Raw genomic sequence first — 23,034 nt, 5'->3', positions numbered from 1 at the left:
ACTCTGAACCCTGCTTATGATCTCAAGGGGGACTGCATTTTGAGACCTTTGGGTTCAAGTGAAATCCTTTAAACTACACAGAAAATTGTTGCTGCTGGAGCATTGTACCATGATGCTATTTTCGTGAACTCTGTGGAAGACATACCCACTATAATCATGTATTGATAGGTACCTGAAAGAAACCATATCCAACTGTCTCCTGCAAGATCTACCATCCCTGCACAAGTGAGAAGAACCATTTAAAGCACTCTTATACCACTTTGACCATAATGACTTCCCCCAGAGAATCCTGGGAATTGTAGTTTATTAAGGGTGCTGACTGTCAAGGACAGTTGGGTCCAAAACCCTGGGGCCAGAGTCTAGTTGGTGCAGTAGGTGCCAAGTGACCAGGGTAAAGCCAACCCTGCAAAGTGGAATGCTGCTACAACTCCTTAAATCCACTCCAACCTGGGTCAGCTGTACACCAGACATACCTTGAGATTCAATGGAATAAGAGCTAAACACCCCTTTCTTGGCAAAGCTGGTAGAGAAGGTGGTTGAAGAGCAACTATAGGTATTCCTGGATGAGACTGATTATCTGGATCCATCACAATCTGGATTCAGATCAGGTTTCGGAACATAATCAGCCTTGGTCACCCTGATGGATAACGTTTATCATGAGAGAGATGGGGAAGTACGACCCTGCTACTTCTGCGCAATCTCTCAGTGGCATTTGATACCATTGACCATGGTAGCCTCCTGTACCGACTCAGTGGGATGTGTATCAGACAGGGCCGTGGAGTCGGAGTTGGAGTCGTGGAGTCGGAAGCAATTTTGGGTGGAGTCGGAGGTGGAGTCGGTAGAAATATACCGACTCCGACTCCAAAATAAATTTTGATTGACAAATTTTTAAAAATATAAATTCAAAATGTCAAAGAAGCTTCCCATGAAGTCAGTTGTAGTTGAGCATTTCACCATAACTCAAGATGGAAAACATTTTGTGTGTCAGTGTATGACACAGGACCCAGATGAAGACAAATGCTGTGATGCCAATATCAGCGCATATTCAGGCAGAGATAAAAATGCTCCTATGAGAGCTTCCAATTTAAAAAGACATTTACAGCCCTTTCCAGGGCTGTGGAGTTGGAAGCAATTTTGGGTGGAGTTGGAGTCGGACAGTAGAAAAATAGAGGAGTCGGAGTCGAAGGTTTGGTATACCGACTCCACAGCCCTGGTATCAGAGGCACTGCATTACAGTGGATCCACTCTTATCTTCAGGGCCACATCCAGACAATAGCACTGGATGAGAGTTCCTCAGCCCCCTGGCACATGTGCTATGGGGTTCTGCAGGGTACCATTCTCTCTCCAGTGCTATTCAACATCTATATGAAGTTGATCGGAGCAGTCAATGGGAGCAGTCAGCAGTTTTGGAGCAAGGAGTCAGCAGTATGCTGATGACACAGCTCTATTTCTCCATAACATCTGGATCAGGAGAGGTTGTGAATGCTCTGGATCAGTGTCTGAATGCTGTAGTGGACTGGATGATGGCCAATGAACTGTGCTTGAATCCTGGGAAGACAGTGGCTCTTTGAGTAGGTGATTTCCATGTCCAGGAGATAGGCAAGTTACCTGTTCTGGATGGGGTTGCACTTCCTCTGAAAGAGCAGGTCCATAGCTTAGGGGTACTCCTGGAGTCATCTTCGTCACTAGAGGCCAAGGTATCTTCTGTGGCTAGGAGTGCTTTTTACCAGCTTCGTCTGCTTTGACAGCTACAGCCGTTCCTGGACAGGGATATCCTTACCTCTGTACTCTATGCATTGGTAACCTTGAGGCTGGATTACTGCAGTGAGCTCTATGTGGGGCTGCCCTTGGCCCTGGTTTGGAAGTTGGTGCAAAATGAGGCATATGTGACACCACTCTTAAAACATCTGTACTGGCTGACCATCCACTACCAAGCCAGATTCAAGGTCCTTGTATTAATTTACAAAGGCCTAAACAACTCAGGTTCAGGGTATCTTAGGGACCACTTGAATCCTTATATCCCAGCTCAATCACTGAGCTCATCTGTAGGGGCTGCTTTGGTTGTCCCCCGAGTCGGGGAGGCTCATTTAACATCAACACGAAATCAAGTCTTCAGTGTTATTGGCCCAGGTCTCTGGAATGCTCTGCCAACATTGATTCAGCAGGTACCTTCTGTTTTAACTTTTAAATACCTGCTGAAAAACTGTTCTGCCAGGCGTATGCAGGCAATTAAGATGTCTTTTTGCAATACAGTACGGCCCCGCTTTCCGGCGGCTAAAATTAGAGTAAGGCCCACTCATACGGTGCTTGTTCCGCTTTTATGGTGTTTTCAGGTGTCGGGTGCCATTTTATTGAAGGAGTTCCGCTTTTTGGTGAGTTTTGCTTTTAGGTGGGGGTCTGGAACGTAACCCACCATATGAGTGGGGCCCTACTGTAGTTGACTTCTGTTTTTACTGTATTTTTTAATAGTTTTTATTGTACGTGCTTTTTTATTTGTGTAAACCTCCTTGGTGTTTTTAAATGAAATAGTGGTATACAAATATATTTATTAAATAAATAAATAACAGATTCTCTGCTCATTGATCCCCAAAACCTCAAACATTACTCAGTAGCAGTTTGACCAAGTGGTCAGGACTTGGTTTAGTACTAAACTCTCATCCAATTAACCACACCAAATTATAAGAGGTAGATTTATTAATAATTATTTTAAAATAGCGGCATAAAAGAAGAACCCATATACCAGGAAGAGAAATAAGAATAAAAAGATATTATAAGTACAAAAGTACATTTAGGGAATCATAGAACAAGAAATAAAACAAAGGTAACCTGCCTAAATAATGCAAACCACATACAGCAAATGACGCCACAGGACTAGCAAGTTGCATCAGCACATGCACAGGTATCAGGACCCAAGTCAGAAGACAAAATGGGATGCATAGAACAAAGGAATCAATTCAGCTTTACAGAAATAGCCTAGCAACAGCAAGCTGGGCCCACTGGCCAATCAGAGCGCTAGATGACTGAAGCTGGCCTTGAAGTATAGCTGGTACCAGATAACACAGGTGCAAGGATGAGCCCATATGTCCAACTGGGGAGGGGGAGGCTTGAAAGAAAACAGGCTGCTACTGGGAGCTGCAGTAGAAAGCTTTCCCCCCCAAAGTCTAATTGTTACAGGGGAGGGACAAAGGGGGAATGCTGTAGGTTGGAGATGGGAGGGAATTTGAGAGCTGATGGTTTCCCACTTCTAGGTCCTAGGATATTCTTCTTGTAACATGACATGAGTCAAGGCAACATTGGTGTGGAGAGACAAAGTAATCATGATGATAGGACAACTTGTCTTAACATCATCTAATATGCATGCTATCAATCCAAAACAACTAATAGAGATACATGCTTTTGGAAAGGAGACTGTGCTTTCTGAAGCTTGACTAAAAATGCTACTGACTAGCCCAAGCTGGCATTTTCCCTGACACACTGTTTTCCTAGAGATAGGGGGTGGAGAGAACACAGAATTAAAACATGCAGTTACTTTAAACTGCAACCTGAAATGGTACTGTGTAGGAAAAGCTTTGGCCGTTGATTCTGTACAAACTCATTCTTATTTCAAACCCCAAAAGTGAGTTATAGGTGAATATGGCTGCAGTAGGAAGCAAAGATTTCCCAAGCCTCCTGACACTTCTTCTAGCTGAATTTAAGCACAAATAATTATAAGAACAATGACAAACATGTTTATGAGCAACTCAAATGAGCAACTCGAATGGATTTTTCATATTTTAAATTAAATGGTGAATGCCACAGGCACAAACATGACAGAAAACAAGAAGTCTGGCCAAGAATTTGTGACTTAAAATATTTTGTTTTTGAAGCAAGTCAGAAACTTGAAACAAAGAAGCCTTTTTCCCCTTCACAATCACAGACTTTGAATGACTTTATGTATAGGACATATTGACTGTCCCTGCAACAAGTAAAGCAAAAATAAAATAAAGAAAGATCCAGATTATACAGCCACAAGAGTGGCTGTATACTATAGCCAGTGTGGATTTTTCACATTCTGCAATGTTAAATTGAAAATACCTCCCATGCTATTCTGATGCTTCCCATAAGCTCATTTCAAAACAAAACCTTACAAAACTTATAGTCCTGAACTCAGAAACGCTTGCATAACAACCCTCTAAATGTTCATGGCGATACACAAAACAGTCAGAAAGAATCAAGAGTTCAAAGTGTACAAAGAGAGAAAAAACTAGACCCCTTTTGGACTTTTTCTATCAGAGTTCTCATAATTTGTTGAAATTAATTAAAAATCAGCCATGTTCACAGAGGACCTGTAATCCTGTTACTGACGCTGCCCCATACTCTGACCTTCATCTTCTGCAGTTTAAAAGTTAAAAAAATGCCTGGCTGATTTTTAATTAATTTAAGACATTTTGCATTGAATTGAATGATAATGTCGGATAAAATCTTTAATATGGTTCAAAACTGACTGATATAAGGAAATGAAAAAATTGAATTAACACACAATCCAACTATCAATCAATATCCTAGAACACAGAATACAAAATGTATATCCATCTTCAAGGCCACTGAAGAGTAAGTAAGTAAGTAAGTAAGTAATTTATTACAGTCAGAGACCAATCTAAAATACATACAAACTCAGGTGATCACAAAACAAATATTATAACAGGACGCGTTTAAAAGCAAAAAAAACTCCAAAATCTCAGGTCTATACTGGCTGTTGAGTTAATCGTGCTCTTCGGTGGGAAATAGCAGCAGCACAAAATCTCGCAACCATAATTGTGACCTGAGAAATTTGGTCGGATAAAAGGTATCTGACATAAAAAGCAGCATCCCTGCCTGGGAGATTTTGTGTGATCGGAGTGATCAGCGTGCATCGAAGATCATAGTAGAAAGCACAGTCCAATAAAACATGTCCCACTGTTTCCACTGCACCCACTCCACAGGGGCATAGCCGCTCAGCATAAGGAATTTTTTGGAATCTACCATCTAAGAGGGCTGAAGGTAATACATTGAATTTGGTCATTGTGAATGCTTTTCGAAGCCTCGGGGTAGGGAGAAAAGTTAGGTAATATGCAGGGATAAAGGGCCCAGGACAAAGAATAGCTCCAAATTTAGGCACTAGTCGAGAGAGATGGTTTTCGAACTCAACATCGAGGATTAGTTGGAGAATTGCCACCTGCGCCTTGGTGTGGCCTAGCAAAAGCATAGCAGTAGTCAAGAATCCTAAGCTGGAGAGTTTCATAGCCCCCTCTAGGATGCACACTTTAACGTGGTGAGGGGGTTTGAGAATGTAGGCTAGACTGCTACCAGAGGAACTCAAGGCGGAATGGTCAAAGCTGAGACACCAGATTAACATGCATCCAGACTCAGAGGAAGGCAATGGTAAACCACCTCTGAATACCTCTTACCATGAAAACGCTATGAACAGAGTATCCAAAATGCAACACGAGATAGTGCTGGAAGATGAGACCCCCCGGTCAGAAGGCACTCACCAAGCTACTGGGGAAAATCAAAGGACAAGGACGAGTAGTACTGTGACTAATGATGCAGCTGGGTCAAAGGTGAAAGGAAGCCCAGATGCTGATGTGCACAGATGCGAAAGGAGAGTCCGGAGTTGTACAACACACACAATAGGAACATGGAATGTGAGAAGCATGAACCAGGGAAAGTTAGAAGTTGTCAAGCAAGAAATGGAACGTATCAACATTACAATACTTGGCGTGAGTGAATTAAAATAGACAGGAATGGGACATTTTCAATCAGGCAACTACAGAATATTTTATGCAAGAAATGAGAAATTAAGAAGAAATGGGGTTGCTTTAATAGTGAGAAGTGATGTAGCAAAAGCAATTAGGAGCTATAATGCAAGGTCTGAGCAAGCGATATCAATGAGATTAAATGGGAAACCTATTAACATAACCATCATCCAAGTCTATGCTCCAATGGCAAACGCAGAAGAAGAGGAATTGGAGAGATTTTACACAGAAGTATAGGAAGAAACTGATCACACATCAAAACAAGATGTGCTGATAATCATGGGGGACTGGAATGCAAAAGTAGGCAACAGAGAACAACTAGGAACTGTGGAAAAATGGGGCTTAGGAGATAGAAATGAAGCAGGAGAAAGACTTACTGAATTCTGTGAAGCCAATAATTTGTTTCTCGCAAACACATTTTTTGAGCAACTGAAAAGACGACTGTACATGTGGACATAATAATAATAATAATAATAATAATTTAATTTTTGTGTCGCCGATCTGGCCAAGGCCACTCTAGGCGACGTACACAATTAAATTCCAGTAAAATACAATTTAAAATACGATTTAAAATACATAGCAATACAATACAGTCGACAATAAAGGATTAAATTACAGCATAAAACAGTATGTAAACAACGGGCATTCAGTAATAGTGATAAAAGCTTAGCCCACCCCGGAGGTCCCGAAGGCCTGTCCAAAGAGCCAGGTTTTTAATGCTCGGCGAAATGCATCCAGGGAAGGGGCATGTCGAAGATCGAATGGGAGGGAGTTCCAGAGAGTGGGGGCCGCCACAGAAAATGCCCTCTCCCTCGTTCCCACCAACCTAGCTGTTTTCGTTGGTGGTACTGAGAGAAGGCCCTGCGTGGCTGATCTAGTCAGGCGGCTAAGTTGGTGGTACTGGAGGTGCTCCTTCAGGTAAACTGGGCCGAAACCATATAGGGCTTTAAAGGTTAATACCAACACCTTGAATTGGGCCCGGAAAGCAACTGGAAGCCAGTGTAGATGAACTAACACCGGCGTAATGTGATCACGGCGGCGGCTATTTGTAAGTAAACAGGCCGCCGCATTTTGTACCAGCTGTAGTTTCCGGGTCGTTTTCAAGGGTAGCCCCACGTAGAGCGCATTGCAGTAGTCCAGTCGAGAGGTGACCAGTGCATGCACTACCAGTGGGAGCTGATGAGCAGGGAGGTAGGGTTGCAGCCTCCGTATCAGGTGTAACTGATACCAAGCTGCCCGGCTCACTGCCGAAATCTGAGCCTCCATGGACAGCTTGGAGTCAAGAATAACCCCGAGGCTGCGGACCTGATCCTTCAGGGGCAATCTTACCCCATTGAGTTCCAGGTCAACAATACCCAACTTTCCCCTGTCACCCACAAGCAGTACCTCGGTTTTATCAGGATTGAGCTTCAGCCTGTTTCTTCCCATCCATCCACTCACGGATTCCAGGCACTTGGATAAGGTCTCTACAGCCAACTCCGGTGAAGATTTAAACGAGAGATAGAGCTGCGTGTCATCAGCATATTGGTGACACCGCAGCCCAAATCTCCTGATGATACCACCCAGCGGTTTTAAATAGATGTTAAATAGCATGGGAGAGAGAATAGAACCCTGTGGCACTCCACAAGTGAGAGGCCAAGGGTCTGAAATCTCATCCCCCAATGCTACCTGTTGATGCCTGTCAGAGAGAAAGGAACGGAACCACTGTAAAACAGTGCCTCCTATTCCCAACCCTCCCAGGCGATCTAACAGGATACCGTGGTCAACGGTATCAAAAGCCACTGAGAGATCCAGGAGGACAAGGAAGGTGAATTCTCCCCTATCCATAGCCCTCCTCATATCATCAACCAAAGCGACCAAGGCTGTTTCAGTACCATGTCCAGTCCTGAAACCCGATTGGTATGGATCCAAATAATCCGTTTCCTCCAAGTGTGCTGACAGCTGATTTGCCACCACTCGCTCAATGATCTTGCCCAAGAATGGTAAATTCGAAATAGGGCGAAAGTTGTTCAAAACTTGGGGATCCAAGGAGGACTTTTTCAAGATAGGTCTTACAATTGCCTCCTTGAGGGCCGGTGGCATTACACCCTCCTTCAAGGATGCATTTACCACCGCCCTAATCCCTTCGCCCAATCTTTCTTTACAGTTCACAAGGAACCATGATGGGCCAGGATCAGTCAGACAGGTGGTAGGCTTTACAGTTGAAAGTACCTTGTCCACATCCTCAGAAGGAAGAGGCCGAAACAGATCCCATGAAACCGGATTGCAGCTGGCCAACTCAGGATCATCTACCGCATCCACGGCGTACGGAATTGAGTTCTTTAGATGTTCGACTTTATCCGCAAAGTGCTTTGCCAATTTGTCACAGGAAGCCTTAGAATGTTCCAGGGGTTCCTGAGCGACTGGACCGACCAGGCTACAGACCACCTGGAACAGCTTCCTGGGACAGCACTCTGCGGATGCAATAGAGGCAGCAAAGAAATCCTTCTTTGTTGCCTTTATTGCCACCTGGTAGGCAGCTATTGCTGCTCTAACCTGTGTTCGGACATCTTCAGAACGGGATTTCCGCCACCGGCGTTCTAGTCGTCTCACCTCCTGTCTCAGACTACGCAACCGGAGTGTGTACCACGGTGCTGTCTGAGTTCTATTCAGGGGGAGAGGACGTTTCGGAGCCACCTGGTCTAATGCACTGGTGATTCCCTCATTCCATTCCATCACCAGTGTTTCGACCAGGCGACCTTCAGCAGGTTCCCATTCCCCAAGGGCAGTCAGGAATCCATCAGGATCCATCAGGCGCCTGGGGCGGACCATTTTAATAGGTCCTTTGCCCCTGCGGAGGGTGTGTGGCACTGAGAGAACAAAGTTCACCAGATAGTGGTCTGACCATGACATGGGGGTCGAAGAAATAGCCCCCAACTTCAGACCACTCCCCTCCACTCCCAGGACAAATACAAGGTCGAGAGCATGACCGGCTACATGTGTGGGCTCAGTATTACTAAGGCACAGATCCAAAGAAGCCATGGTTTCTAGGAAATCCCGAGGGGCTCCAATGAGAGTGGTCTCGGCATGCACGTTGAAGTCTCCCAATACTAACAATTCTGGGGACAGCGTTCGTACATCCGAGACCACCTCAAGCACCTCGGTCAGGGAGTCTGCCGTGCAGCGGGGCGGGCGGTACACAAGCAGGATCCCTAAACTGCCCTTCGGGCCCAACCTCCAGTACATGCAGTCAACAAACTTGGTCCTTGGGAGCGGAGGCCTGGTGAAGACCAGAGACTCCCGGTAGATGACTGCCACACCCCCTCCCCGCCTTCCGACCCTCGGTTGCTGCGCATAATGGAAACCTGGTGGACACATGGCCCCAAGAATGGGTGCTGAGGCCTCATCCAGCCAGGTTTCCGTGATACACACCAGGTCTGCACACTCATCCAGAATCATATCATGGATGATAGATGTTTTTTGCGTTACAGACCTCGCATTACACAGCAGCAGTCGAAGGTCGGTAGGAATCCTGCGTCTCCCAGTTGACTTCTGGGTTTGGGCAGACCCGGAACAGGGGATGGATATTACGCATCTATCCCTTGTTCCTCTAACCTGACGTGGTCTGCCCCTAGCATCAATCCAGTGCCTGCCGCCCAACCTTGGTATGACTTGGTCCCCATCCTTCTCTGACACCTCCCCCCTTGGTTTACACATGCCCCTATCCCTGTTGCCTGGAGGACAGGCCTACCCTACTAATAACAGAAAACAAAATCCACCCCAAACCCCCAGAGACTGCTCGCTGCTCTATTAAGAATGCTGCAACGCCTGCACGCAAGCGGCAGGCGGCAAGAAGCAGCGCCAGCAATGTAGGGCCGCAACAACACCCCAGCAGTAACGCGGCAGCAGGGTCACGACCAAAAGGTCAATATAGGAATCAATATAGGAATCAGACCTGAACTTACAAGATCTGAACAGGGTGGTTCATGAGAGATGCTCTTGGAGGTCACTGATTCATAGGGTCACCATAAGTCGCAATTGACTTGAATGCACATAACAACAAGCATGATTGCACAGGAGTAAATCCCATTGAACTCAAGCATGCAAATGAACAAACCTGCCTCCCCTCCTCCTCCCATCATCTCTCTTTTGCCCCTTCCCTCCCTCTTCCTTTGCTCCTCCCCTTCCAATCCCCTCCTTCCCCCTCCCCCTCCTTCTGCTCCCCTCTCCCCTCCCTTTCTCCTTCCCTGTCCTCCCCCTCCTCCTCCCCCATAGTCACTTTTACCTGTCTTAACCACGATTGCATGGGAGTAAATCCCATTGAACTCAGTAAGAATGCAAATGATTAGACCTGCCTTTCCCCTCCTTCCCCTCTCCTCTCCCTTCCTCCTCCCGTTCCCTCTTCCTCCTTCTTCCTCCCCTGCCCACTCCAGCCCTCCCTTTCTCTCCCTCTGGTCACGTTTACCTATTCTAAGCATGATTGCACAGAAGTAAATCCCACTGAACTCAATAAACATGCAAATGATAAAACCTGCCCTTCTACTCCCTTCCCCCTCCTGCCTGCTCCCCTCCCCTTTGCCCTCCTCCCCTGGTGCATTCACTATAGCTGCCCAATTTCCCTGCTTTTTAAAGTTTGATAGAAATATCTGTGGGCTATAGGTACGTTCTTAAACTGCAAGGTTTTTTGCCTGTTAGTGGATAGAGGTATTAACTCAACTCCAACAGATGTCTTGCTGCTTCCTACCAGATTTATAGGGCAATAGACAGGGCTGGTGTCAGGCATGCTGGGGCCCACGTCATTTATAGGGGTGCTGGTGGGGCATGCATGTATCATGCTATTTGGGGGGCAGGTGCCTGGGAGCTCCCTCTCCGCAATCTGTGGCAGAGTTGGGAGCTGACACAGATTACAGAATGGGAGCACTACCCTCCCACCCTAAGCAGGGGCCCTCGACTAGGGCCTGACCTGGATACCCACTGGCGTCGGCCCTGGCAATAGTGCCAGCCCTTTTTTCTCCCTCCCCTCATGCTGTTAGCTTTCAGAGTCCAAGGCCCCATCTGCATTATACATTTACAGCAGTATCATATCACTTCAAACAGTCATGACTTCTCCCAAATAATTCTAGGAACTGTAGTTTGTCAAGGGTGCTGAGAGTTGTTAGGAAACCCCTATTACCTTCATAGGGCTGCAAAATTTCCAGACATCCCTGGGAAGAGTGACTGCCTGTTTAACCACTCAAAGAATTTTACCCCTGTGAGGGGAATAGGGGGTCTTCTCAGGGCTGGCACAAGGCATGCCAGGGCCCTTGGGCATCAGCTTGCCCCGGCGCATGTGCACACACACAAACCCACCTACCTGTCTCTCCTGTCTTTTGCAGCTGTGTGCGCTGGGTTGCCATTAACCAAGATGGCAGCCGAGGTTTCCCTAAGGGGCTGAAGCCTCAGCCACTATCTTGGTTGATGGCATGCATGCGTGCTATGTGTTAATGGCAGCTCTGTGTGTGCAGCCGGCGCAGCCGCAAACTACAGGAGAGACAGGTAGGTGGAGCCAGCAAACAGCCAGGCAGCTGGGAAGCTCTCTTCTTGTGATCTGCGGCAGTACTCTGCCACGGATCGCGGAAAGAGAGCACTCCTTCTCCCCCCCCTATTGAGGAGCTCCTCAGGGGCCCTGGTGGCTCCAGGGGCCCTCAGCCAGGGCGTGACCTGGCCGCCCTTTAGCGCCGGCCCTGGGTCTCCTAACAACTCTCAATACCCTTAACAAACTGCAGTTCCCAGAATTCTTTACTGCTTTAAAGGAATAGTGCAGATGGGGCCTAAACTCAACTGGTCTGGTTCTGACTTCGACACCAAAATTGTCAGTTTGTTATTTAATTACATACACATAAACTCTATTACATTACCCCCAGCCAGAGGAGAGAGAGTGGAGGAGAAATACATGTTCTGTTGCCATGCAGGCTGTCACCGATTTCTGTGACAATGTGTTGCTGGCAGCTTACATTGCAAAAGAGTTATAAATTGGAAATGAACATTGTTTGACCATTTTAGCAGTCCTCCTCGTCTCAAGATCCTAATCTTATAATTATAGAATCACAGGGCTAGAAGGGACCCTGATAGTCATTTAATGCCATAACAATATGAAGGCTATCACCACCATGGAATAGCCCTTCATATGAGTTCTATGTTCAGTCCAATGCGTTAAGAGTCTTCTTGTCTATGTGCTCTTCATCCCATCCATTTCATCATGGTCCTTAGCTCCATAATAAACTAAGGAGAGGCCCGGGCTCTTGCCAGTGGGTTGTGTTGTATGCCATGATCACTGTAATAGGGACCATACAAACTTGAAATGCAAACTCAAAGTTTATCAGGGTTCCTTGATTAGAAGATCAGCAATAGATGGCAGACAAACTTATCTGACAAACAGCTTGTCGTCATTACCTATCTTAGAATAAATAAATAATAAATAAAATTTTATTTTTGAGTCGCCTATCTGGCCGAATTAACGGCCACTCTGTTACCGGCAGATGACTTGCATTTTTCTGCAAAGGGTATTTTGATCCCCAAGGAAGCAGGAAATAAAAGGGTTAACAGAGAGAGTTAGCAGAAGCTCTCTGTTGCATCAATCACACAGCTGCAAGGGATTAACTTAAAGACCTCTGGGGCCATAAAAGAGGAAGGGAGGTAGCAGCAAGTGTGGGGGTTAGGAGTGAAAGTCGATGAGGTGTTGTTGCTCGCAGTATTGTATACGTAAGTGTACCTATGCTTTAATGAGGACTTGTTTGTACGTTTGCAAATAAAGTCCTTCCTAAACAAAGTTCCTGTGTGTGTCTGACTACCCTGCTTGGTTCTGAACGGCCTCCGCTAACACAGGGTTATGGGCCCAGACTACAGTCTGGCCCAACGGAACCAGTAAGGTGACACATGAAGAAAAGGAAGCACCAGACAGGCTCCTACCAAGTGAGGCAAGGATGGTGATGTCCTACGCATCTGGAATGCCTCTAGAGCGTCTCAACGAATTGAACTACATAAGTTGGCGAGTGAAAATGCAGATGCTGCTGATCCGGGAGGATTTATGGCATGTCGTTGAGACTGATGCTCCAACAAACCCCACGGAGGAGTGGCAATGCCAGGATCAGAGGGCGAAGGCCACTATAGTTCTCGGAGTACAAGACTCTCAACTGTTGTATGTGAGAGACAAGGAGATGGCACGAAACGTCTGGGAAGCGCTCCGAAATGCACATGTGAAAACGACAGCAGGCAGCAAAGTATTGCTTGCAAGAAGGCTGTTTCAAACACGCTTAAAGGAAGGCGTGAGTATGCACGAACATTTACAGACTATACGTAACTTGTTTGCACAACTGCAAGATAGAGACGTTATTTACTCTGAACAGCAACAAGTTTACGTTCTGCTTTCATCGTTAGATGCTTCATATGACACTGCAATATGTGCCCTTGAGGCAATGCCAGACAATGATCTAACTTTGGATTACGTTTCTGAAAAGCTTCTGCAAGAATGGGGGAGAAGAGAAGAAGAAAAAGTGAGCAAAGCAGCAGTCGCCGAGACAACAAGAAGGACGACACAAGAGATAGCACAGTAAAGAAATGCTACAGATGTGGTTCTACAAAACACCTGCGTAAAGACTGTACGACGAAAAGAACAAAAGAGCGAGAAACAGAGTTCAAGTCCGTACGGGTCGTTACAAGCAACACAGAGGAGAAAGGAAAGAAAAACAGTAGAACTTGGGCGGTCAACTCGGGAGCAACCCATTTCTTAATAAACAACAAGAGCCAGTTTAAAACGCTCTCTTCCGTGAGTCAACATGTAATTTTGGCAGATGGGACAAAATGAGAAGTACTAGGGAGGGGAACAGCATATTTAGGCTGTCTCAAAACTGTGTTAACAAATGTGTTATATGTCCCGAAAATGGAGACGAATATAATGTCAGTTTCCAAACTAAACAAAATGCAATATGATGTTATCTTCTCAAAAGGGGTGTGCACCATAAGTAAAAAGGATAAGGTGCAGGTAAAGGGACATTTAATGAATGCACTATACGTCATAGAAGAAAACCCCATAGCTAAAGCAAATAACAGTGCTAAACAAACCAACCCATTACGGGTGTATTCATGATTTTCACAGAAAACTGGGGCATGCAAGTTTCTCAACTCTCCAGTTAATGCCCAAGCACAGTGCAGATGTATTGTTTAAGAGTTGTACACAGTATGTAGAATGCAATGTGTGTAAGGAAACGAAAGCTGAAGCTGCACCTATAAAGAAAAGAAGTGAATGTGAAGCCAGCAGGGCGTTTGAACTATTAAGCATGGATTTGGCTGGACCGTTTAGAAGGTCAAAAAGAGGCGCCAGGTTTTACTTGGTACTGGTAGACCATTTTACAAGATATAGCTTTGTATTTCTGCTCAAGGCTAAAGCCGAAGCAGAGCGAAACATACGTCATTTTGTAAAGTGGGTGGAAGCAAAACATGCAGTTAAGGTGGCACAGCTGCATTCAGATAGAGGAGGGGAATTTCTCTCCAGCTCATTGCAGCGTTTCCTTAAAGAGAGAGGCATAAAACATTCTCTAACGGCTGCTTGGTCGCCGCATCAGAACGGGACCGCTGAACGTAAAAATAAATGCCTTCAAAACATGATGCGTGCAATGATGCATGGCTGTAACTTATCTTCGGTCTTTTGGGGTGAAGCTGTTATGTATGCTAATTATATGTTGAACAGACTGTATTCAATAACTATAGAGAAAACACCGTATGAAATGTTATATGGGCGTAAGCCTAAACACACACACATCCAACAATTTGGTGTTGTATGCCGGGCGCGTGTGCCCAAGGCATATCAAATTAGCAAACCAGGTCAAGAATGGGTGGACGGAATGATTCTGGGTTATGAGAAAGGCGCATACAGAGTGTGGGTAATTAACTCCCAAAGAGTAATACCAAGCTACGAGATAGCCACCGAAAGCCCAGTAACCCCAGAACCCGGGGAAGACATAGTAATGTTCTGGAACAAAAGCATAGCTGACAAAAGTGTCACTGACAAACAACATCAAGTGCAGGAGGCAATTCCAGCAGAGATACATAGGGATGACATAACAGAAGCAGTAGAAGAAACAACAGCAGACCCAGGTTTGGTGAGGGAACGCCCATCTGCTGTTCATGTAAAGCAGGAAGTTAGCAATATTGAAACAGAGGAGGGAGAAGAAACAACTCTAACAGATCCCATTCCTGAAACAAGGGAACTAGATACCCAGCCACGCAGATCTCAAAGATCTAATCTGGGTAAGCCTCCGGACAGGTTTACAGTCTCGAAAGTAAGGGTAACCCAGGAACAAAATAAACCAACACAGCCCAAAACAGGGGACGATGACTGGACTGCACAAGATTTCAAAGTTTGGTTCGCAATGCTGGATAGGGGCAGAGTCTGGTTAGAACAATTAGAATTAGATGACTCAATTACTGATTATAGATGTTGATTGTATCTGATCTGGGCATGAAGTAATAAAGATCAATGCAATGTATATGTATATATATATAGAAGCATGTATATGTATGTAAGCATGTCAACTGTAAAGAAGTGCGTTCCTCATGGATCAAAAGGTGGGGGAATGTTACCGGCAGATGACTTGCATTTTTCTGCAAAGGGTATTTTGATCCCCAAGGAAGCAGGAAACAAAAGGGTTGAGAGAGTTAGCAGAAGCTCTCTGTTGCATCAATCACACAGCTGCAAGGGATTAACTTAAAGACCTCTGGGGCCATAAAAGAGGAAGGGAGGTAGCAGCAAGTGTGGGGGTTAGGAGTGAAAGTCGATGAGGTGTCGTTGCTTGCAGTATTGTATACGTAAGTGTACCTATGCTTTATACGAGGACTTGTTTGTACGTTTGCAAATAAAGTCCTTCCTAAACAAAGTTCCTGTGTGTGTCTGACTACCCTGCTTGGTTCTGAACGGCCTCCGCTAACACACTCTAGGCGACGTACATTTACAAGATAAAATACAATACAATAAAAACCAATAAAACCACAAACAAAATTTAATATACCGGTATTAAAAACACCTCCCCCCCAAGAACCCATAGGCCTGCCTGAACAGCCAGGTCTTCAAGGCCCGGCGGAAACCTGTCAGGGAAGGGGCATGGCGAAGGTCAAAAGGAAGGGAGTTCCAGAGGGTGGGGGCCACAATCGAAAATGCCCTCTCTCTGGTCCGCACCAGCCTCGCTATCTTAACTGGTGGGACCGAGAGAAGGTCTTGTGTGGCTGATCTCGTCAGGTGGCATAATTGGTGATGCTGGAGGTGCTCCTTCAGATAAACTGGGCCGAAACCGTATAGGGCTTTGAAGGTCAACACCAACACCTTGAATTGGGCCCGGTAAACAACTGGTAGCCAGTGTAGATCTATTAACACCGGAGTGATATGATCACGGCGACGGCTATTCTTAATCAAGCGTGCCGCCGCATTCTGTACCAGTTGCAATTTCCGGACCGTTTTCAAGGGTAACCCCACGTAGAGCGCATTACAGTAGTCTAAGCGGGAGGAGACCAGGGCATGAATCACCCATGGGAGCAGATGTACAGGAAGGTAGGGTTGCAGTATCCTTATCAGATGTAATTGATACCAAGCTGCCCGGCTCACTGCCGAGACCTGAGTCTCCATGGACAGCTGGGAGTCAAGAATGACCCCGAGGCTGCGGACCTGGTCTTTTAGGGGCAATTTTACCCCATTGAACACCAGGTCTATATCCCCCAACCTGCCCCTGTCTCCCACGAGCAACACCTCGGTCTTGTCGGGATTTAGTTTCAGCCTATTCCTTCCCATCCATCCACTTACGGATTCCAGGCACTTGGAAATGGTGTCCACAGCCAACTCTGGTGAGGACTTAAACGAGAGATAGAGCTGAGTGTCATCCGCATATTGGTGGCACTGCAGTCCAAATCTCCTGATGATGGCCCCCAGTGGCTTTACATAGATGTTGAATAGCATGGGGGAGAGGATAGAACCCTGTGGCACTCCACAATTGAGAGGCCAAGGGTCTGAAACCTCATCCCCCAACACCACCCGTTGGTGCCTGTCTGAGAGATAGGAACAGAGCCACCGTAAAACAGTGCCCCCTATTCCTAATCCCTCCAGGCGATCTAAAAGGATACCATGGTCAACGGTATCGAAAGCCGCTGAGAGATCCAGGAGGACGAGGAAGGTGAATTCTCCCCTATCCAACGCCCTCCTCATATCATCCACCAGGGCGACCAAGGCTGTTTCAGTTCCATGTCCAGTCCTGAAGCCCGATTGGAATGGATCTAAATAATCTGCTTCATCCAGGTATGTCTGTAACTGTTTGGCCACCACTCGCTCAATCACCTTGCCCAGAAATGGTAAATTAGAGACTGGGCGGAAGTTATTCCACTCTCGGGGATCCAAGGAGAACTTTTTCAAGATGGGCTTTATGACTGCCTCCTTGAGGGCTAATGGCATTGCACCCTCTTCCAAGGATGCATTTACTATTGCCTTGATCCCTTCGCTCAGTCTCTCTTTGCAGCTCATAATGAGCCACGTGGGGCAAGGATCAAACAGACAGGTGGTTGGCCTCACAGTAGAGAGCACCTTGTCCACTTCCTCAGAGGAAAGAGGCTGAAACCGATCCCACTGGACCGGAATGCAACTGGCCGGCTCCGGCCCACTTCCTGTATGCATGGCGCACGGAATCATGCTCTTCAGGTGCTCGATTTTATCGGCAAAGTGTTTAGCAAATGTGTCACAGGAGGCTTTAGAATGCTCCATGGGTTCCTGAGCAACTAGAAGTTGAACATAGATGGGAAATCGGTAGCTCTCTAGATGCTATTGTCCAACAACTCCAGTCATCCACCATCTTTGGCTATGCCGACTGGGATATATGTGAGTTGAACTCCAACAACAGCTGGAAGGCCCTACAATGTACACAGAAGAGACTTGTTTCCGTGTTAGCCCACTCTCAGATCAGCTTAACCTCTGTACAGTTAAGTGTTTTAAAAGCACAATATGATATAGAGGTCTTTCCACATCACAAAAGGTTCAGTAGGTAAGAAAGGAAAAAAGACAATAATTTCCTACTGAAATGTTATGGGCTTAATACTGAATAAAGTGACAGAAACTTGACATGTCTTCAAAAGTTTGGTCAACTGACTTTAAAAGCCACGTTTGGAACCTGTTTGCTTTCTTATCCATGTATAAATGCATGTATGCATATAAGTCCCCTGTGTGAATTGGAGTTTGTCTTTCTGGTAGACATGTCCCAAATTCCACTCCCCCCCCCTTTCATCCTATATTCAAATGCTTGCCAGCAGGATAGAGAAGTTCATAGTTCAATTTATAGTCAGGCTGAATTCCTTCGTGCTGCTTCTTTCCCCTGCCCCAGGATACGTTTTAGCAGTCCTCCTCTTCTCAAGACCCTAATCGATAGGATCACGGTTTGAATAGTGGCAAAAAGCTTGAACCATTGCTGGGTGGGCAACAGGGTGCTTGAGCATCCCTAGTGTGAATGGTATTTAAGTTCAGTTTTTTATCAGCAATGTTTTAAAATGGTCATGCCTGATTACCTCTTGTCCAAAAAGTGTGTTGATGCCTTCCTCTTCCAATTATGCTGTTTTAGACTATTAATTGATGGATGGGAGATTTACAAGCAAGGGGTGTAGAAAGGTAATCAGGATGTAGACAATACATAGAACTCTTTTGTGTGCCAGAGAGACAACTTCTTGGGCTGCAGGTAAAGCTGGGGAAGAGGCGGGCTATACTGCCCAGGATGCCATGGGCTAAACTTCTCCTTGCCAGAGAAAAGAAAAAAAGCCCCAGAGAGGTTTTGCCTAACTAGAACTAAAGGTCTCCTGGTTAGTCGGGACAGATGGATCTGCTCTTTTGGGGTCTCTCAGTTTCTCATTTTTCCAGTCTTAAATTCAGTTCTCTACATATCTGCAGCAATTGCTCATAAAAAAATTGCCTGCATTTTAGTGAGAATTCCTCCTAATACATTTTTGTTTGCAATTTTGTCTAATATAAACATTTGGCAAAGTGATTTTCCTTAATAAAAGTCACTAACACTTTCACTGACACATTACCCTAGTATGTGCATTTTTGAACACATTATTTAGCTGGAGAACTGCATTGCAAAATTTGTAGATGTGCAAATTTCAAAGGACAGCTTTGTTTCAGATCACATATTGTTTTGGAGAATGCATATTTGGTAGGTTCACCTTTAAAAACAACTTAAGCAAAGTTCTCCCCCATTCCTACTAATTAGACTAACATCACAGAGCCTGGCAGAAAAAGTTGCATCCTCTTTTAAAAAATATTTTATTAACTTTCGCTTTAATTGCCTGTAAACTTGAATTTCCTTAAATACATTTGATTTTAAATTTTATTTCTATTATCTGTGCCTTAGGATAAATTCATGCATGCCTACTCACACATCAGCGGAGCTCATGCTACTAAGGTATTGTAGTTAAAGGGAGTTCTTCTGTTAGGTGTTTTAGATCATCAGCACCCCCAGAAAATATTGGGAATAAGAGGTTTCACAGCAGCTTGAAGTGCTGGCTGGGGGCAACTAAAGATGTGTGTACTTTAAGACAATACCCTATCTTTAAAAAACAAACAATCACACAGTCTCTTCAGATTAGTTTACAACAGTTATTCTGCCTCACTTCCTGTGTAGAGGGGAGTTTATGGGACCAGAGGAAATTGCAGTGTCATAATGCACTTCGGCGAAATGATAAACATTTATCCAGAAAAAGGAAGTTGTGAAAGTGAGCCATCTGTTGAATATCCTAAAATTTCTCAACAGGCTTTTCAAACAGCAGATGCCAAACATTTTTCATATGACAAAAGTCCACTTCCCACCAGTCTCTTCTTGAAGTCATGAACAGTATTCCTCTCCTCACTATGACATCTTGATAAGGTTCAACAAACACTACTACAATACACTGATAAGGCTCAATAAATACTTCTGCTGCCAAGCCTTCGTAGCATGCCTTCAAGCACCAAATCAACAAGCTAGTAAAAGAATGAAAAGTTTCCCCATCAACCACTTTTTATCATTTATTTGGAGATTTCAACACTGTCTTCCTAGCCCTAATCTGAGAGTTGAAGGCTGCAATCCTTAACCCAATTTACCAATTCCATTGAGTAAACCCAAATAATATTACACTGTCAAGCCACAGTTGTATTCACACTTACCTGGCAGTTAACCCAATTGAATGCAGTTAGATTTACTTCTAAACAAACATGAATGGATTGTACAGTGAGCCCTGAATAATCTTGACTTCCGTCATGACACCACTAAATAACCTTGATCAAGTCAGTATTTTTCAGCCTCAAATCCCCATCTACAATATGCAGATTAAAGTTAACTGACTTTACAGTGCTGTTCTATGGATTACTGAGCTGATGTACATTAAGTACTTTGAACACTATGAGACCGCTAGGTATTATTGGAAAAAACATTCTTGGCCCATCCAGTCTGTTATTTTATTTATTTATTATTTGATTTATATCCCGCCCTTCCTCCCAGCAGGAGCCCAGGGCGGCAAACAGAAACGCTAAAGACACTTTAAAACATCATAAAAACAGACCTTAAAATACATTAAAACAAAACAACGTTAAAAACATTTTTTAAAAAAGCTTTAAAAACATCTTTAAAAAAGGGTTAAAACATATTATTAAAAAAACACATATTGACAAGCAATTCTAACACACGCAGACTGGGATAGGTCTCAACTTAAAAGGCTTGTTGAAAGAGGAAAGTCTTCAAAAGGCGCCGAAAAGATACCAGAGATGGCGCCTGCCTAATATTTAAGGGGAGGGAATTCCACAGGGTAGGTGCTGCCACACTAAAGGTCCAGGCATTTCCTATATTGTGCAGAACGAACCTCCTGATAAGATGGTATCTGCAGGAGGCCCTCACCTGCAGAGTGCAGTGCTGAACTGGGTATATAAGGGGTAAGACGATCTTTCAGGTATCCTGGTCCCGAGCTGTATAGGGCTTACATTTACACATGCAAGGAAACCTAACGCACTACACATCTTCTCTGCGGCTTTCCTTTTAAAACCCCACTTCTAAATATCATCTTTGCTTGGATGATTCTTATACTTGTAACAGCTGCATAATAGACCAAAAGTCAAGAGGAGGAGGTTCCCCCCATCATTGCATGCTGGGAAAAGCTGTTTCTTTTTATCATGCAGATAACAAAGCTCTGAGCATGAAAAAGATTAGCAGCCCAATGCAAGAATTATTCAGCTAGTTTTCAATGTGGCTTTTTAATGCTTTAAAAATGTGGAGTAAGATCAACTACGAATCTCACCCTGCACATTTTTCTCTATAACTGCAATCCAGTTCTCCTGCTGATTTTCTTGTTCGCTTATACTGCACAGAGTTCTTTGTAGATGGCATTTCATCTCCAGCAGGCTGCATTCTGATTTTATTCTTCAAAAGTGTATTCTTAGTACTTACCTGAGCTCAGGATTCACTGTGGCAATATAGTTATAACATCTCCCCAAGATGATTTCATGCAGATGTTCAGTGGTCCCTTTGCCTTTCCATTGGATTACTTCTGAGCCAGTGGCTCCTTTACTTCTAGGCTTGAGCACAACAACCAACACAGCAATAACTAGTGTAACCAAAAGAACCATGATCCCTGTAAGTATCAGTCTGTGCTGTCGGATCCTGGTAGAGCTATTTTGAAAGGGCATCTTGATGGAAGTTTATGAAAAGCAGCAACAGCTGCTGTTTCTGTTTCCTTCGTCCCTGGCAGAAAAGTTGCTTTCTAATGCCACACACTCTGCCACCTCCTCTCCCTTTCTGTTTCTCTCTGCACACTCACTCATGTAAAGGCTAACTAGCAAAGGAGGCTGGGTTGCATTTCTATTGGTTCAGGCAAAAAAGCTTCACCTGAAGCAGGGCAGGCCTCTGGAAGATGATCAGATTTACAGGGTGCTCTTGTAGTGACCAGTCATTCCTGTTCTTAACAACAGTATTTTGGTCTGCTTAGTAGTCTTGGTATTCGACTTCTCACAGGGAGGGTACTCATTTCCCACCCTCACAAAGAATGCAGAGAAATCATTTTGTAAAGTAAAAGGATTTGAAACAGGGAGCTTTTCTTGTCTTGCTTATTTCCATTTTTTTTTTTTGCAAGGCAGTCCACAATGTGTTTGCCCTAATTCCAACCTTCATTACAAAATACAGTAATCTAAATAGCCTGGGGAATTGCCGTCTTGAAATTCTCCTTAAAAACAAGATACTTTCTTAACATGACAGGTAACACGGTAATCTGTGACAATTTCCAGAGGGGTGGCTATATTAGGATGTTGCAGCAATACAGTGTTTCTTCTAACAGCGTTAGTCCTTAAAGACTAACAAATTTATTATTAAAAGTCAAAACCAGCCATGTTGACCCACAAGAAAAAATCCAAAATTCGCGTTAGGACAATACCTTTATTTAGCCAACCAAAATGTCACAAAATTGTGAACATGCTTTTGAGTTTTCCATCTAATACAGTCACCTTAGGCTTTTTTGTGACTTGGAAAATACAAAACTTAGTCGCTCCTTAGTGAGGAAGATTTTATATTACCTGAAGATGGGACTTTATTTTCAGAGAGAACATTCCCTCCAACTAGGTAAATCAACTGCTAGGTTTGGCTTTTATTGACTTTTTTTAACCTAACACATCACCTAAAATTAATCTCTACCTCTGTTTATAAAAGGACTGCCTAGGTTTTCTTTTTTCCTAAGAACCTTGTGTGTTTTGTTTAAAGATGGAGACATAACTGAATAGCAAGTGGTTGTATTTACAGAACTTAGGAATCAGCCATTGTATGTTTCTTCTTCCCAAGAGGTCTTGGTGCAACCTGTTACCTGAACAGAACCTAATACAGCCTCATCTGAACAAATGATGCCTCACCCCTCACTCCATCTGAGGGCTCATCTAGAGCTTATCCACATGGGAGCATAACTTCATGCTAAAGACACTGTTTTGACCTCCGTTTTCTGTTTGCACCGTCTACCAGTAAGGGATCAATGCCAGCTGCAAACACTGTGTTTTCTAGTTACACTTGAGGGGAAGCATCAATCATATAGTTTCCTAAAGACCATACCCTCTAATTTAACATTTAATAATAATAATAATAATTTAATTTATGTGTCGCCTATCTGGCCAATGGCCACTCTAGGCGACGTACAAATCAGTTGCAGTAAATGCAGCACAATAAAATACACATAAAATACAATATAACAAGGAAACTATAAATAGGAATGATAACAG

At 44.4% G+C, this 23,034-nt stretch overlaps 1 protein-coding gene across 4 annotated transcripts in view; it reads right to left on the bottom strand.

Annotated features, from left to right (window-relative positions):
- Positions 1-21,623, bottom strand: part of CD38 (CD38 molecule) — a 105,982-nt gene extending 84,359 nt beyond the window's left edge. For 3 of the 4 annotated variants that reach the window (XR_009757979.1, XR_009757980.1, XR_009757981.1), the window contains exon 1: positions 21,227-21,623. Coding sequence is in view for 1 of the 4 variants with exons in the window: in XM_061585459.1 (XP_061441443.1) it covers positions 21,227-21,465 (239 nt within the window). In the remaining 3 variants the exon portion in view is untranslated. The remainder of the gene's footprint in view (positions 1-21,226) is intronic. The other variant, XM_061585459.1, reaches the window with a different exon arrangement.
- Positions 21,624-23,034: the final 1,411 nt, after the last annotated feature.

Source organism: Rhineura floridana, chromosome 9, assembly GCF_030035675.1.
Source record: "Rhineura floridana isolate rRhiFlo1 chromosome 9, rRhiFlo1.hap2, whole genome shotgun sequence".
NCBI classification, from domain to species: Eukaryota; Metazoa; Chordata; class Lepidosauria; order Squamata; family Rhineuridae; genus Rhineura; species Rhineura floridana.
The sequence above is the reverse complement of the archived record's forward strand: the minus strand, read 5'-3'. Positions and strand labels throughout refer to the sequence as shown.